This window comes from Pan paniscus, chromosome 13, assembly GCF_029289425.2.
Source record: "Pan paniscus chromosome 13, NHGRI_mPanPan1-v2.0_pri, whole genome shotgun sequence".
NCBI lineage: Eukaryota > Metazoa > Chordata > Mammalia > Primates > Hominidae > Pan > Pan paniscus.
This window is the reverse complement of record NC_073262.2, coordinates 64660993-64679096: the sequence shown is the minus strand read 5'-3', so window position 1 is coordinate 64679096 and position 18104 is coordinate 64660993. Positions and strand designations below refer to the sequence as shown.

General features: G+C 36.7%; 1 protein-coding gene across 6 annotated transcripts in view; it reads right to left on the bottom strand.

Moving 5' to 3' along the window:
• Positions 1-1758: 1758 nt before the first annotated feature.
• SLC4A10 (solute carrier family 4 member 10) overlaps positions 1759-18104 on the bottom strand; it is a 477442-nt gene continuing 461096 nt past the window's right edge. For 5 of the 6 annotated variants that reach the window (XM_055108674.1, XM_024927814.3, XM_008974413.4 and 2 more), the window contains 4 exons: positions 12725-12792; positions 10166-10282; positions 9282-9320; positions 1759-3861 (listed from right to left, as the gene is read on the bottom strand). In XM_055108674.1, the coding sequence (XP_054964649.1) occupies positions 9308-9320; positions 10166-10282; positions 12725-12792 (198 nt within the window). In that variant the 3' untranslated portion in view covers positions 1759-3861; positions 9282-9307. The remainder of the gene's footprint in view (positions 3862-9281; positions 9321-10165; positions 10283-12724; positions 12793-18104) is intronic. The other variant, XM_014343995.5, reaches the window with a different exon arrangement.

The window sequence follows — 18104 nt, the reverse complement described above, 5'->3', positions numbered from 1 at the left end:
TCCTCTGAAAGCAAAAGGAGGAATGCCCTGTCCTTTGTTAGCGCCTCTACTTTTATAAGGAGTTACAAAGAGCTACAATTAAACTTGGAATGTGTCTATGTGCTCACTAAAGGCAGGGGCCTTCAGTGTCATTGATATTACATGACCCTTAATCTTTTAACCTAAGCTTGTTCATTAACGTTATCTCTAAGTAAAGAGGGCTGAATTCTTAGGACATAGGGACATTCTGCAGGCATGGTGGGAGATGCTCTGTATGGTCATAAATATTCTGTAATAATAGGTTGTAGCCAGCTTGGAAAGTGGCTATTTTCAGACCACAAGCGTTAATCTTATAGGTGCCTTAAGAGTGTTCTAGCTCTTCACTTCAAGACGGAGTCATTCTGGTCATACTTCATTAGACCAGCGACCTAGTAGGCAGGGGTTCCTTCAACATCTGGAGTATATTTCCTTCCCCATTTCCATTCTAATTCACGTGCTACCTCTTCTATAATGTTTTCGTCAAACTCTGCCCTATTCAAAAAACGGCTTTACTCATGTGGCCAACTCAGCACATATCACATTATTTACAGCTATGTATCCACCCTGCCCTTAGAAGCAAGGATCATAGTCCTATTTTCAAAGTTCCAGCAGAAATGATAGTACCCAGTACACCAACAGGAACGGAATTGGTGTGACAGTTGTATCAGTTAGCCACAGCATTCCATGAAGAACATCGAAGGAGATCTCTAAAATAAAGTATTACCAGTAATCTTTGATTATTAGGCCTCTTCAAGGGGACTAACTACAATTAGCCTCTTGATGTAGACATTTACAGAACCATCATATTATCCAAATGACTCTCATAAAACTTTCAAATGGATGTAATCTCATTTCATTTCATTGTGTGAATATATGAGATAGATATTAATATATTGGAAAAATGAGAGAGCAATCTTGCAATGATAGTAAAATAGACAAGTGCCCAGGAGCTAATAGGCTAAAGTTAAACCAAAACAGAGGTAGGTCAGTGCCATAGAAAACAGGTAAGTCACACTTCTAAGAGTCAAGAAAAATCCAAAAAGATCTAGGAATCATGTTGAAATACAAGTTGCTTTTGGATCATCAGTGGAGAGTTTCTTTCAAACTCCGGGTTTAAACTATACCAAGGAGACATTCATCTATACAGGATATATAGGATATCCTATACATACATAGGAATATATATATTCCTATATTATATTATACAGGAAAAAACTTTCCAATATTGTAGGCTGTGAAACAGGAGCAATTACAAAGTAAACTCACTAGTCAAGAGAAAAATACCAAGCAGTAGGTTAGATAGAATTCTGAATGCAATTATCTCCACAACACACTGCCAGATGGCTACCAAAGAATAATGGTCCCATCTGACTTTTGTAAGAAACAGGGAGGAGACAAATTTTAGGCAATGCTTTCCCCATGGAAGTTAAAAACGGAAGTCTAAATAGAGTTCTAATAATGAGGAATACTACTACTAACGACCTTGGAGGTTTTTCCTAGCATAAGAAACCGTGTCATCTGCACCCATTTCTGGAAAAATGAGTAAATATATCTTTATATAGTTCTCATAATCTTCTGTTCATAAAGTTCAAATTGTTTACTCTTGAAACATACTCATAAATTGTTTACATCACCAAGAGTTCTTAGCTTTGGGGCTGTCTAAATTTAAATATTATATTCAAACAATCAAAATGTTTTACACTGATTTACTAATTAAAACAAAGAAAAAAGACAAGACACTTTTTATCACAATTTAAAATGTGCAAGGAAGTTAGGATAAATATTTATTTCCACATAACATTTCTTAATTGTGAAAAACACAATATCCTAGTCACATTTACACATTATTTAAACTTGGCACTAAATTACATTCAAGATATTTAGTAATTTTGACCAGGAATCTGAAATTAGAAGTAAATATATAATACTACATTTTTCTTATATTTTATATGATTTCAAAATATTAGGATTAACATAGGGATAGCTTTAAAATTCACACAAGAACAAAATGACTATAAAAATACTCAGAAATACAGAATTTCATTGGATATGATTGCTTATTCAAATAGGTGATCATGTGAAGATTTAAATTCACTATGATCATTTTTAACAAAACAGTTATTAATATATTAAAACACTAAGAGGCTGCTTTGGGGAATCACTGGCTAAATCATAAAACAATGGAAATGTTTACAATGTAGTATCTGTATTATAAAATACACAAAGGCAACACATTTGGAACAGAAAGTTTCTGTATTTTTTCAGCATTTATAAATACAAACTTTATTAACTTAAAATTCTTCTTTCTATAATTTTTAGGCTCATGTTCCATAAAAAGGGGGGCTCCTTAAAGAATTGTGAGGGGGATTTTTAAAAGGTATCAAAATGTAGAACTTAATGGAGGCTTTGTTGATTTATTTCCTCCCATTAGTTTAATCACAAGAGGAACTTTTCTTCACTTTTCATGCGCACTTCCAACAGAGTACATAATTAACGGTGTGTAAAAGCCACAGGGCTCTGAATTATTATAAAATGGAATATTGGAGTATTATAAAGTTGATGATTACTACTCATTCTTAGGAACCAAGAGCATTATGAGATTTAGTTTTATTAACTTCACATTCATTGAAAGTGAAATCAAATACTGTACTTTTAGTAATGTCCAAAACTTCATAACTTTCTCTCCCCTTATATAAGTTTAGTAAAGATGTATTATTTTATATGGACTGAAATATCTACAGAACCTTCTCAAATGGAATCTGAAATTTCATTTTAAAAGACTGTTTTTCCACAACATGCATTTAATTTAAAAGTGGAAAAAAAAACTCTGCAGAAAAAAAATGACAATTGGAGAGCTGTTGGTCTAACATGAGAACATGATTCAGGACCAGCATTAAGCAGTGCATGACCATTAGCTGCAGAGTAACTGTACAGGAGTGGAATTTCATATACAATGATTCACCATGTGGCATTCCACAAGTATGTATAGAATATGTTTATTTGGAAAACATCTGTTGTCAGTGGGAGACAAACTTAGTATATTTGTGATAAAGGTTTATATTGAAAAATCCCACAAAACTGTTACAAAGTTTTTCTAAAGCATTTCGTACAAGCCTAGTATTTGATCATTAGTCACAACTTGAATTTTAAGCAAATACTACTTAACTCTGCATTATGTCTGATTGTCCTTAACAAGTTGTAAATAGGTTTCTATATATTTTTCAAATGACTTTAAGTTTTAGTTACATATAAATTGTTAAGTATTAAATTTATCATATTAAATCAAGGAAATGCATAAATACAATTATTAAAAAATGCTTTCAAACTAACTTTTTGATTTGGGTCTTTTGAAATAAGTCACTAATGCTAAGCTATAAAAACTAAAAAGAAGTAAGACTACCTTTCAAAAATTCTTCTGAATGAAATTATCAGGCATCTTCAGGTCACTAAAGTAGGAAAATACAAACTAGGTAAATATGACTTATCTCTTTAAGGAAGCTATTGCTCTCATAAAACTGACAATCAGAATCCAGTTTACAAATGTCTAACGTACAGCAAGGAACACACAGATTCTTGCATTGGCTATTGTATCTGCTCACAGGGATGTCTCACTGCTCAGAAGTTTAAACACAGAAATGAAACAAGTATTGCACTACTTACAGTATGAAGGTGGATTTGGGTTGAGGGACAGAATTTACAATACATGATCAAAGCAGTTTTATTAATAATTGTGACACTCTTCTCATATATATGTAAAAAATAAATTGAAGATCGAGTCATAGACAAGTCTCCCTGTCAACACCTTTCCCTGAGTCAGCTTTCTTCTCTTTTCGGCTTTCAATGCTACAGAAGGAAAAAAAGGAGACATTTATTACTGCAATCCAGCATGGCTACTATGACATCTGCTTGCTCAGACATAAAACCCGTCAACCCCAAAGCACCACAAGAGCCCGTAGGCATTGCTCTCTCATGCTGCGAAGCACAGATAGACAGCAACAATTAAAATCCTCTGCACTCAGTGAGATAGAAACCAAGAACTGCAGAGAAGGGGAAATTCAAAAACAGACACTAAACAACAAAAATCAGACATTTTTTAAACAGTTCCAAAAACATGCAAGATTAATACCATGGTCCTTATTTGCGCAAGTGACTCACTGATGATAGTTGAAAATGTCAGCCATGCCCCCATCTTAAGACAGTGCCAACTCTAGTAAATGACACAAACAAGATGTCGCAGGAGGCATTTCTGGGCTCTGCTGCAAATGGCTCCTCCCTTGTGCATGGACTGGATCCTGACCTTTGATGAAGACTGTACCTTGGCCAGGTTAAACAGACAGCTCCACTGGCCTGGAGGACAGGTTACCATGCACGCTGCTCTCCAGACACCTGTGCTATCTCTTTACAGACAAACCCTTACCCTGTGCATCAGAGGAATGATGCTTCACCTCACTCCTCAGATAAACTCATTCCCAAGTTTAATCTCACCCTCTGTTTAATCTCACCCTCTCATTAACTTTACCAATTTCTGTTTAATCTCACCCTCTCATTAACTTTACCAATGAGTAAACTGGTCATGTGACTCTACCATTTTTGCCTGTTTGGTTCAGTATTTTCCCATCGTACACTTTTCTTACTCTCACGCTGACAATTTTTCATGGAAAATTCAAACAATATCATTACAGGGATGAAGTTCACACCATGTTTCAGAGAGGGCAGAAATGCTTTCTCCCTGATACTTGCAGCACACAGCAAAACCCTCCTCATCTGAGGCTTCTATGTGACCCTCCCCACTGCTGACACAAAGGGCAGCCCATAGCCAGCTACTGAGGCTCTGGGCTGTAAGTATCCATACATTTTTACTGTTAACTTCGGCCCTTAATATAAATTTATGAAACACTTGACAATGGACCGCACCCTTGGTTTTATAACTCTTCTCCAAGTAATAAAGTAATAAAACTCCATTTTTCTATGGGGCCTCCTGTACAACTTTCTAAGTGGTCAATAACTTAGACACATTCTAAGAGTGTGTTTTTTAAATTGTTTTTCCTCCAATTCAAGCTAGAAACAGCCCTTCTCAGTTGTCACCACCACCCGGCACCATCAGGTAAGAAGTGCCGGAGCTTCTGCCATCTGTGGCACGCTGCCAGCTCTGAGAGCTGGTGTGAGCGCGTGTCTATGGCGCCCGGGTTTGTGCCTGCCACACTTCTCAGCACATACTACTTACAGGTCAGAGCAAAGCAACTTTTCTCCCTTTTCTTTTCTCCTTCCATGAGAAAAGATGACAGTGTGCACATGATGTGTTGAGAGCCCTAACTCGTATTTTTAACTCCTCTATCTGTATGACTCACTTTCTTCTACTTTAAGTTCCTTTTATATGACAAGTGTCTGCTCTCCTGCTTTCCAAATTAACTTTTCCTTAAGCTCTACCTGCCTTCCAGTCTCTTTTGCCAAACAAAGTCAATGAAAAAGGGCAGCACTGGGCTTGGTGTTGGAAGATCTAGGTTCAGTTTTCAGAAGCTCAGAATGAGCTGCATGACCTTGGACTAGTTATTTAATCTCTCTGAGACTTGGTTTCTTCATCTGTAAAATTGGTTTTGGACTAGATGGCCTCTAGGCTCTCTTGTAGTGAGAATTCCAGAATTCTGAGGCTGGTATTCCCAATTCCAATGAACTCTTATTTTTTGAAAGATAGAATAACAGATCCTATATGTAGGAGATTGTAGGACAGAGATATACTGGTCTCTACACATGTGCAATTACTGTGTGCACAATACTTTGAAACGTGGGAGGTGTTCCATAACCTTTTGATAAATGAATGTGTGCCAAGTGGCACTATTAGTCACCAAGTCATAAATAAAAAGATTCATAATATCAACTTGATCCATAGATGTGCTTCCTTCTGACTCTGCTTTGGTTGTTTGGTTACAAAACAATAACCTATTAAATGTCTGGGTTTTTTTCCCTCTTCATCATAACCATAGTTTTGGTATCAGATTAGATTTCAGCAAACTATGAAGCAGAAATTTTATAACCAGCTCAAGACCTCTAGGATCCATTGTTCGGAATTACTTGTTAAGTTCGCTTTTGTGGAGGCCAATCAATTTTAAGCTTTCATTGTAACAAACATGTATTATGCATCTGTTATCTGTCATTGTAATAAACATATGTTGCATATCTATTATATGCCAGGAACTCCATAATGACCTAGGAGTACAAGATAGATAAGAGTGTCCCTGTCCCTGAGGAGTTAAAATTTAAAATATAAGGAAGTAATATTTCAAGAGAGGGCAAAAAGTGACCTGGTACTGTCATGATGCTAAGTAAACTATGAAACTATCACTTTTTAATGTAACTAAAATAGTGGTTTTTTTTTGAGACAGAATGTTGCTCTGTTGCCCAGGCTGGAGTGCAGTGGCACAATCTTGGCTCACTGCAACCTCCACGTCACAGGTTCAAGGGATTCTCCTGCCTCAGCCTCCTGAGTAGCTGGGATTACAGGTGTGCGTTACCATACCCAACTAATTTTTGTATTTTTAGTAGAGATAGGGTTTCACCATGTTGGCCAGGCCGATCTTGAACTCCCGAGCTCAAGTGATCTGCTCGCCTCGGCCTCCCAAAGTGCTGAGATTATAGGCGTGAGCCACCACGCCCAGGCTAAAGTTGTTTTTATGAATAATATTTCCAAGAAGTCATGAGAGAGCCTAAGCCTAGGCAATCAGAGCAAAGAAAGAATCTGGGATAGAAAAAGGTGGTGGGGGAGTGCAGGGGTGGGTGTTGGGGGGTAGAGCGGATAGTCCCAGAGACTAGCCTCTGTCACCAAGGCAAAGCTAAGTGCTGCTTTTCCTAACATTGCCAAGGACCTCCAGACACACTGATCTTGGGTATCAGTTTAAAAAACGTAGCAGTTGCTAACCTATTCTGATGCAATGCGGTCGTTAATGAGCCCTATTTTCACCAGCCCATTTAATAAGCTGCAGAGGCTCTTGTCACATGCATGTATGACATCAGGATCAAAATTAGACATCCTCCAGATAAGACAGAATTTGCAGTTAGTTCTTAGATTCTACTGTCAGTTAAACGAGATAAAATATTTTTGACAACAAAAAGTGAATGATATAATTGAGAAAATATAATTTCTATTCAAAATTCCATGAAAAAAGGGTTTCTAGGCTTCTCTGACACATATTATAGCACAGGATGGAAAATAACTCAGAATGGGGGGTGTCAAAGGCTGCATGGGTGCCAGCTCAGGACTCAGACCCTAGTAACCTGCTCTTTGGGTCTCTTTTTGCCAATGGATACTCTACCAGGTACTAAATTTTCACAGTTCCTGGTCATGATGCTTTAAAGCCTTTAACAGATACCACGAAAAGGAAGTGGCTTTGGGAGCCTTATTAGTATCAGTAGTTTTAGAATTCTGTAAGTCATACACTTTCTGCCAGAGTTTCTACTGTAATGAGGATAAAAGAGATTAACTACCAACCAAAAGATGTTTCTCACATGGAAAACCACAAATGCGATCACATCAAAAGGTAAGGAAAGCTGGATAAACTTTCATTCCACAATAGTCTGAACCTCACGTCAGTGAAAGTACATTTAAAGAATAAGAAACAAGTGGTTATATCTAAATATAAAGGATAGTCTATTGAAAATTGGACCTGCTTTAAAGCACATTATATTGTTCACTAGAGTCAACCCACTATGTGAAGTCATCTGGATATATATTTTTAAAACAAAAAGATTTTTCTGGTGAAAAGTATCACTTGACTTTAAGGAGTAGCTAAAATATCACGTCACAAGACTTTTGCTTGAACCAAAGAAAAATAGAGGAAAAGTCTGGACTTTGAATCCATATAATACAGGAAGAAAAATTTTTCCAGGTTTGTTTCAAATTCTCAACACATTCACCATCAAGGGCATTTTATTTTGAGCTCATAAACCTGGATTTAACATTATTTAAAAAATCAGAGAAATGTCATATTTTTCATGTGACAAGTACACATTTCAATGGGCTTGAGAAACTGCCCTTCTCATAATTCTGATTTTCTTCAAAAGTACTAGCAAAACAGAGAATTACTATGAGAAATATTTATCAGACTGTAGCAAGGATCTTTGAGAAAGGAAGTTAAAGCATGTTTTAGAATAAAATGTTACTTTGTCTTGAGCCAAGCAAAGAAATACATGAAAGTTTTAAAGTCCTATTAAGACAGAAAATACCAACCAAAAGTCTTTGAGAGGGAGCCCATTGAGTAATTTATTAATATATTATCTTCATTTGTAGTAAATATTAAAGGTGGTTGAGAGAGAGACACAGAGAGAGAGAGAGAGAGAACTAATTCTCAGCTTCGGGGATGAAGATTCTATGCACCTGCTGTTTGTCTCGTCTTGTTTATACTGTTTGGTATAGAGATGACACTGAAGCAGCATGCCATTTTGGGGTGACAAAAACCAGCAATAAGAGATATATTCTCTAAGTCTAATGTAGCCTCTTTCTCTTGCCCATGTTTCCAGTGATGTCTCATGAAGTGAGATATGGCTTGCCAGTCTGGAGGCATGGTGGTACATAATGGAGGCTCTCAGCTTTGCAATTTCTTTCTTTCTTTTTTCTTTTTCTTTTTCTTTTTCTTTTTTTTTTCTTTGACAGAGTCTCTCTCTGTTGCCCAGGCTGGAGTGCAGTGGCACAATCTCAGCTCACTGCAACCTCTGCCTCTTGGGCTCAAGTGATCCTCCTGCCTCAGCCTCCAAAGTAGCTGGGATTACAGGCATCCGCCACCACGCCTGGCTAATTTTTTTGTATTTTTAGTACAGAAAAGGTTTCACCATGTTGACGAAGCTTGTCTCGAACTCCTGACCTCAAGTGATCCGCTCACCTTGGCATCCCAAAATGCTGGGATTACAAGCATGAGTCACCACACCAGGCAAGCTTTTCAATTTCTTAAAGGGACAAATTTAATTTTCCCTATCCAGAAATTTGATGCCATTACTAACTACAGTTCTGTGAAACTTGTTGATTTATACATGATGCATCTGTATAAATCAAGGAAGGAATAAAGTGTATTCAAGTTTCAGACTAACTTAAAGAGCTGAGTTGTTACAGATATATCATCAAACTCAGTCTGCTACTGGATCTGAGCCCAACACTCTCCATGCCTTTTGCCTCCCCAAAACTCACACAGAGGACATAGACTGACCAGGTTTCTAGAAGACACCATTTAACATAAGGAAATGCAACCAAGGAATAGGTTTGAGGGAGAGGGTCTTACCTTTGGGGAATCAGCTTCTAGAGTGATTAGGAAGGGGAGCTTATGACAAAAATGTAATATAAAAATTAAGTAGAAAAAGTTAATTTAAGGTTACGAAAATAAAGGAACTTTATAATTATAGTAAACACTGTCCCAATTCCCTCAATCACTCTCTAACAAAAAGAGATATTAGCATAACATAGGAATTCCTCTTTCTTCAGATCAGCATCTAAGAAGACTGGGTGATTTGAACTCTTATTTATAAATCCTGGAAGATTCACTTGGAAATCCTCTGATGACTGTTGATATTTAGGGACACACTCTTCCCCCAGCATGCACTTAAAACTACCATCCACAACTACAGGAGTTGTTTGTACATTTACACACAGAGAAGTAAGAATGGATAGAACTTTCAGAAGTTGAAAGTTTTGGGATAAGAAGTTTAGGGAAGACTTTCAGGGGGTTGGAGTCAGGACTAGAACTATACTAAATATAAATATTTATGCATATTTATAAAATATAAATATAAAATACACACAATGCATATCAGTCTAAAAAAGGGAAAATAAAGGAGTGCAAAATGTGGCCAGATGTCTAAAGGGGTCCTGGGGGAAGTGGGTGATGAGGGAATAAAATAAAATCATACTGAAAAACAGTAGGCCAAGATGAATGTCCAAAAATGTCATGCATTGTGACGCATTTCTAGCACAGTTCCCCATACCACAGTTGGTATGAAAAACATACCAACATTTGAAATAATTACAATTTCTACCCACTTTTGGAAAGAATTTTCTGGAATATTTTATATCTAAATTTGATGGAAACTAATATTATTCTTTTGCTTATGGTTTATGTCAAAAAACAATTGGAATTAGTATAAATTCTCATTATTTTAAAATCCAAACCTTTTAGAAGGAAAGCTTGACTCCTTATCTTTTGAGTTATCGGCAGTAATCAGAAGGTTCCTCCACAAGGCAGTCTTTGACATTTCATCAGATATATTGATCACAGATGGATCATCTCTAGACAGGAGTTTCCCCAAATGAAATAATAAACATTACACAAGTAACTGCAGTTTTTCAATGACAGAAACTAAATATAGGGCAATCATATATCTATGAAGAATATTTTTCCCAATTTTTAAATTGTGGTAAAATACACATAACATAAAATTTACTACCTTAACTATTTTTAAAAGTACAGTTCAGGGTTACTAAATACATTCATAATGTTGTGCAACCATCACCACCATCCATTTCCAGAACTCTTTTTATCCTATAAAACTGGAACGCCATGCCCACTAAACCACAACTCTCCATTTCCTCTTGTTCCCAGTCCCTGGCAACTATAATTCCACTTTCTGTCTCTAGGTTTCTGACTTCTCTAAGTGCCTCATATAAGCAGAATCATACAGTATTTGTCTTTTTGTGACTGGTTTATTTCAGTTAGTACAACATCCTCAAGGTTCATCCATGTTGTAGCACATGTCAGAATTTCCTCCTTTTAAAACCTGGATAATGTTCCATTGTATGTATATGCCCCATTTTGTTTATTGTACAGTATTTTTGATAATTAAAAATGAAGAAGTATTGAATATTTCTCTCAATTATTGAAAACAATCTGTGAAAAATAAAAAAACTAAAGAAAATATTCTAGTTGAATAGATACTGAGTTGGCCTGTGGTATTCTTAATTCATTTCAAATTACAGAGAATGGGTTCCGCATGTCCATTGCTTAAACGCTTGCCCCTAACATCATAGCAACCAGATCACTTCCCTCCTTTGCTCAGACCTTGCAGTGGCTCCCAGTCACTCAGAGTCAATGCCAAGTCCTTATAATGGCCTAAAGGCTCTGTCCCCACCTCACTCTGATTTCACCTCCTGCCACTGCATCCCTGCTCACTCCTTTCCAGCCCCATTTCAGTAGCCTCCTGACTGTTCTGGAACACAATGGGCATGGTGCTGCCTGGGGACCTTGTCCTTGCTCTTCCCTCTGCTTATCATGTCCCTTCACATGGAGCAACCTTGCCCCTTCTTTGTTCAAATGCCGCCTTTTCATATGACCCTGATTGGTGATAGGTCACAGGAGAGGAACAAATGCAACTTTTAAGAGGAACAAAACCTTGGGTCTCCCTCTCTTGCCCAATCTGGAAATGTGTTCTTCAGTTCCTCTAAACCCTCCAGCTGTTTTGGTCTTCCTAGAAAGATAGTTTCCTGGTAATTCAAAGCACCAGATTGACTACTTTCTTAAAAAAAGCATCATGTGGAATAGACATTTTTCATGATATTATGTGAGGAAGAGTCTTCTGAGCAAAAGATTTTTTTAAATACTTGATTGAATGAAGCTATACAATTTTTAAAAATGCAGTACTACTTAGATTGTTTCATATGCTAATATGCATTGTGAATCTCCAAACTGGAATGCAGTTTGGAACATTTTTTCAAACTTATTTAACCACACAGCCCTTTCGAGAGTGGTATCACACAAGACTAGGTTTCTACCTAATACACTTGGAAATATGCTGGTTCAGCTAAACAATCAACAGGATTTTAAAATTTAAATGTTGTAAAAAAGAAAAAAAGATAAAACATCTTATACTTGTGCTCCCTCTTAAGAGGGAGATAATTATATTTTCTTAAATTCTAGGGAATATAATTTTAGAGTCAGACCCTAAAGATCTAGAAAATTCTCTCCTATTTTGGTTTTTAACACTATGACAAATTCCCTTCTCATAAAAAAGTATTCTCTGTATTTTTATTGGCATAACCTTAAATTATTCATAAAGACTTTGAGACTATAAAATTGGGCACTAATTGATACTTAGAATTGTACAAGATAACTGTTTAAACTAAACTATATTGAGAGGGAGACAGAGAAGAGAGAGAGAGGGGAGAATTTTGGGCCAAGTGCTTGCAAATGTTTTCTTTATAACTTCAGTAGTTTGCTTTCTTTTGCTATGTCTTTGTACATAAAGAAGAGTAGAAAATTTTGGAGAATTGCATAAATATATCCTAAAATGACTGATACAACTGAATCACTTAAGAAATAGATTATGTCATTGGAAATTCCACTTTTAGCGGCAAATTCCCAGAGTTAAAACATTTACCTGTGATCAACTTAGTGAATACCTAGTCATTTATACCAAAAATGAACCTTGATCTGTCTTCTGGTGCTACTTTCTGAGAATATGAAAGGGATTTTTCATACACATTATAAAACAGGAGCAAGAAAGACTTCAGACAACAGCTTCCTGCTTCACTTCATTTAATGCAATTTGATTATAGTCACACAGCTATTATTGGCAAAACTTAGCAGTAGGACCCATGTTATCTAACTCTTGGTTCTTTCTACTCTTATACAATTTCAAGAAACCTCTCTGAGGATCTACACAGTATGAAATTATTAAAGTATATAACAATGCATTTCATTACTTTAATTGATGTGTTTTTAAATTTATGTCTTACCTATAGTGCCCTTCCAATGGGAGTTGTACTGTGCCCTCATCTTCCATAGCTAGCATACTTTGTTCTTCCTGAAAAGACAAATGTAAAGTATATAAAGTGAACCTGATGAGTCTCCATTTTACATTAAAGAAGAAACACAGATTAATGTTTCATTATCTCATTAACCTCAAGACCTTCCACTCTGTTTGCATTTATTAATGTTAGCACAGGTCCTTTCAATAAAGTATCAGCTACCAAGAACATAAGTAATTAATGAGAGTCTCATAACACAGAGTAATTTAAATGCTAACAACAATCTCCTTCATGTCACTCAATAAAAAACATGTTAATTTCCAAGCATATTTTTTAAAAATTAATCTAAATTTTATAAGAAAAAAAGTATGGGTGATATAATCAGTTTTATTGTTATAAAGGTGAAATTATATTCCCAGAATGCTCTATGAGGAGGGGATGAGGGAAGTACTCAGAGCAGTGGTTCTCAAACTTCAGTTTACATCGGAATCCCCTGATGGGCTTGTTAGCAATATCCCCCAGAAGTTCTGACTCCATAGGTCTGGAGTAGAGTGGGCATAAGAATTTCCAGTTCTAACAAGTTTCCAGGTGATGTTGATTATGCTGGTCTGGTGACCATATTTAAAGAACCACTACTCTAGAGAGTTGGAAAGAGACAGTAGAAGATATTAATATCTTCCTGTATGGATCAAAACACAGATGTGTCTTGAGAGAGGAGGAAATGGAAGGTTTGACTCCATTTGGATGTGTTTTAGGCTTTTGTTTTATGCTTCAAATTTCTTCTGATAATGACAATATTCCATCTTTCCTCAAAGGGTGGAAATGATTTTTATATTCATACATGCATTTCTTCATACATAGGATTTTAAAACTAAATCTTTGGGATGAAGATAATCTTATGGCCACCATACTGAAAAATTCTGGTTTCGTTTTCAAATAATGTTATCATCAAACTTTTTCCATGAAACAAAAACAGAAAGTTATTCATAGATTATAGCTTTTATTTAATACATTTATTTAAAAATGGGTCAGTTCAAAGAAATACTTCAGGCCATTTAAAAATGTTAGAATTATTGGTTCTAACCCCAGAAATGGAATTTTAAGATGTATAAACATAAAAAACTAGTTGACCCCCTGCCCAAATGGAAACTGATGAAAGAAAATAGGGATGGCCCTGAAGGCTCATTTCCTCTTTCAGTAGCTTAGCAGGGCTAAGCTGGCCTGACCCAGCTTCCAGAAACACCTTGACCTTTGGCTGATTTTATTATTCCTGGCATGCAAGACTTTTCCTAGTGTCCTTGGCAAACAGACCTTGGCCCCCTCTCAGATATCCCATAGTCTGAATATTCCATGCCATATTTCTTGTTACCTAAAGAAACAAGTGTTTTCTAGTGCCTCTTCAGCTAACCTATGAAGATACAATGCAATGTGGGAGCAGATCTCATTTCTCTCTTGGAGTACTCTCCCATGCTGGCCAAGGAAAGCCCCTCTCTGCTGGGACTTTTGCTGTGGTGCATACAGAATCTCTGTGCCCACCCTATGATTCGGGATAATGGAGATGCCAGAGACTGCATGAGCTCTGCTACTTCCCTGCTTAGAAGCTTTCCCCAGAAACTCTATGTTGTATTTGTTTTCTGTGAGGCTAATGGCATGTACATTACCCTTTTGCATTCCAGTAACTAATTTTATTTTCTCTCTTTGCTGTTCTTCAAGGAAAAAATTTTCTTTTAGGGCCTATCAAATGTATTCTACTTGTATATTATGCCTATTCTCCTTGTCACTTGGCCACACTATTAGAACTAAATCAAGGTGAATGGAGATTACCATTGGTTTGAAATTACTCATTCAAGCATTTTAGCAGAGCTGATCTGCAGCCTAGATTGAGGCTTGCCTTACAGCTGAGTTAGTCATAATATATGAAATATATTACATGCATAATATATATTGTAGGCACATCCTGGCGGTCAGGGGCAGAGCATATGTATCATTTCAGGTAGAAAAGGTTCCTTTTTCCTTAGGAAAGGTTATCTTAAGGTACATGGAGGGTCATAAAAAGTAGACACTCAGTGGTACCAAAAGCTACATCAGTAAGACAAGATAGGAGAAAGATGCAATTCTTTTCTTGGTTGCCCACTGAAAGGTGAAGCCTGGTATATGATATCATTTCTGGCCAATCAAGAGTAAAATGTCAAGAAGCAAGGTAGAATGGTTTAAGAAAGAGTAAAATGCAAAAAAGCTGAAGAGAACAGTGCCGTCAGTGCTTAGGTTACCTGGCAGCAGAAAACGAATGTTCAAGATTCAATCTAACAGCAAAAAAATTGGACCAAAGCTTGGGAAAAATTTTGTTTTTTCTTCAGATGATTTTCCACTTTTCTCTCAAATTGCTTTCAATAATTATTTTGCACTCTGTGGCTTGTTAGCATGTGTGGGCTTTATACTAGTCATAATTCTATCCAAACAAAAACTCATCACCTCTAAAGATAGCTTTTCCAAGCCATGCTTATCTGAAGAGAAGGGTGGCAGAGCAGCCGCTGCCTTCAGTGCCAGAAGGAAGCTGGGTGGGCCCCGGAGCGCGGGGATGGAGGGCCGGCTGCATCCCGGCAGCACTGTGAGAAAGCCAAAAATTGAGGCTTTCTGAGGAGGAGCAGTCAAATCAGGCAGTAGCCGTCACGACAGCCACAACCTAGGTTATCTCAATCAGATCAGAGAAGAAAGAGACAGCGAGAGCATAAAGCTAACTGAGTAGTTGCCAGCTTAGAAGTCAGAAAAATACCTTAAAATGAGTTCATTCAGCTCTTAATTTACATAGGATCCATTAAAAGCATGCTGGGTTCTACAACATGGGGAAGATGTTACGGGGATGATGATGAAAGGTAGAATAATACATAATACCCAAGAACCTTTGAGAGAGTTCACTGATTTAACTAGAGGGACGTTTATGCTATGATTTAAATGCCACCTTTTAATTAAGACAGCCAAAGCAGTTTTCAGATATAAAATAAGTGAAGGACAATTAATGCTATGTCCAGTACAGGACAAGAAAATTGAGGCTTAGAAAAACAAATCTACTCCAGAACACTCAAATATTTATTGAGCATGTATTATGTGCTATGCACACAGTTAACAAGAAGAATAATCCAGGGGCTATTAATTAATCCATTCAATGGCAGGTAGTCTGTTAGGTACTGGGTATGTAATAATGAAAAGAAAGCTATAAACTTGACTCTCAGAAAATTTAAGTGATCATTATGAAAAGTACCAAAGTCAAGGTTGTAGCAAGGAAGAAACTCCAGGTGGGAAGAAACTCCAGGTGGGAAGAAACAATGTAGGCCAACCATAAAATGAGGAATAAATAAGATGTGTTTGCATGACAGTGAACAACGAGCTTGGCTGGAGCCAAAAGTCTGTGCTGAGTAGAGGCGGAAGAGATAAATTGAAGTCAAATCCTGGTGTGGTTTGATAACAGGGTGTTATATATCGAATTACATCATGAGTTTGAATTGCATTTACTGATAGCATTACAATTATGATTCATATATCACGATACCTAACAAATAACAAAGATAGTTATCCTTTAATTACCTTTAGTGAAATAGGTTCATTTACAACTACATCCATTTTCAGGCAAAGTGTGTATCTATGTAGGAGCCCTCAAATATCTTAAAGTACAAACAACGGCAACAGAGACCAATATTCACGAATATGCTTAGAGTGTTAGAGAGGGAAAATATTCAGCAATTTTAGAATTCACGTCTTAAGAAATGGAATACTCTTCAGAAGTCAAGCTCAACCCTTTTATTTTGCCCAAGAGTAAAACAAAGTCTACAGAAAGTAGAAGTGTCAAACCATTTTCTTCCTCAACTACTAATAGAATAGACAATGCTGCAAACATTACATAAATATATAATCTTTGAAAACCATAAGTGTTATTTTTATAATAGGTATTACTTATGATTTCCAATGGATAGAAGAGCCAATACATAAAACTAACAATGAGAGTGGAAAAGGAAAAATGGAGAGTCTATATAGAGTTCATATCAGTACATAAATGTAACATATTTTTCATCAGAATATTAGATTCTGTGTCTCTAAGTAATCACGTAAATTATTGTAGGTAAAAAATTCTGATAGAGTATCCTTGTATTTAGAAGACTATATTTTATTCTGTGGTTTTAGGAAAGGACTTATCTCAAACTTTAGCACCAGAATCACCCAGAGGTCTTATTAACAGAGATGGTTGGCCCCATCCCCAGAGTTTTGATTCAGTAGATCTGAAGCAGGGCCCAAGAATTTGCATTCTAGGTTGCCAGGTGTTGGCTGATGTGGCAGTGGTTCTGGAACCACACTTTGGGCAACCACTGCTTATGGAAGAAGAATATGCTTGCCCCACTCTAAGATTCAACTAGAAATGGCATTTGTCTGTGTAATAATTTGGCCATGCTTCCCAAATCCATAACCAATTCTGACCTATCTTAGCAGTAAGTCGTCCTCTGTAATTTGTTTAGTTGCACTTGTTTTTAGATTGCTTTTTTCTTGACCTTTTTCATGATCCTGCATTGGGATCACAGGGTCCCATTTGCCCTCTTTTTGTTTTCTCCTATAGTGTATATGTTAAGAGTGAAGCCCCAGTAAATCAAGAAGTATCACTATCATGATCACTTCCACAGAGTAGAATTTCTAGGATTTATCCAACACTAACCCCCTTTCCTCCTACCCAGGAGCAAACATTCTGCTGGGATTTTCTGCCTTTAACAGTAAGTAGCCTTTTGTCAAATGTGTACAATGGCCTAGAGAATATTTAAGTAGGAAGGAAGGCATGTTGGTACTCTGAGCACATTTGGACATCCAGAATTTGATTCTGCAGTCTTCCCTTTACACAGAGCAATGTGCAAAATGTCAGGGTTCCAATATTCATTTCTACCCTGATTATAATCCTTTCTTTCTAAAAACTGAAGCATATGCATATGCATATGCATGAAGTACATGAAAATTTGGAACAGAAGCTCTGCGACCTTGGACTGGCCTGTGTAGCTATTTATTCTGCTTAACTCATTATTGAATTTTAAGGTCAAATGAATGTTTTCTCAGTGCCATAAGACCAGAAATGGGCTACTGATAGGAAAACCCTGGAGGCTAAAGGTAAAAGCTTGTATCTATCATCAAAAGGACAAGAGGTGAGCCTACTTTAAATTCAAGTCTCAGGGAGCTGAGACATTTCTGCTATTTACCATCTTGCCAGTTCATGATCAAAGTTACTCAATTAATTTGAGCAATTGCAGAAATGCAACATTTCTGGAGAACTTGTCCGTTTACCACCTTAACACACAATCTCCTAGAAGACTGGGCCTTAGTATAAGATGCCACGGTA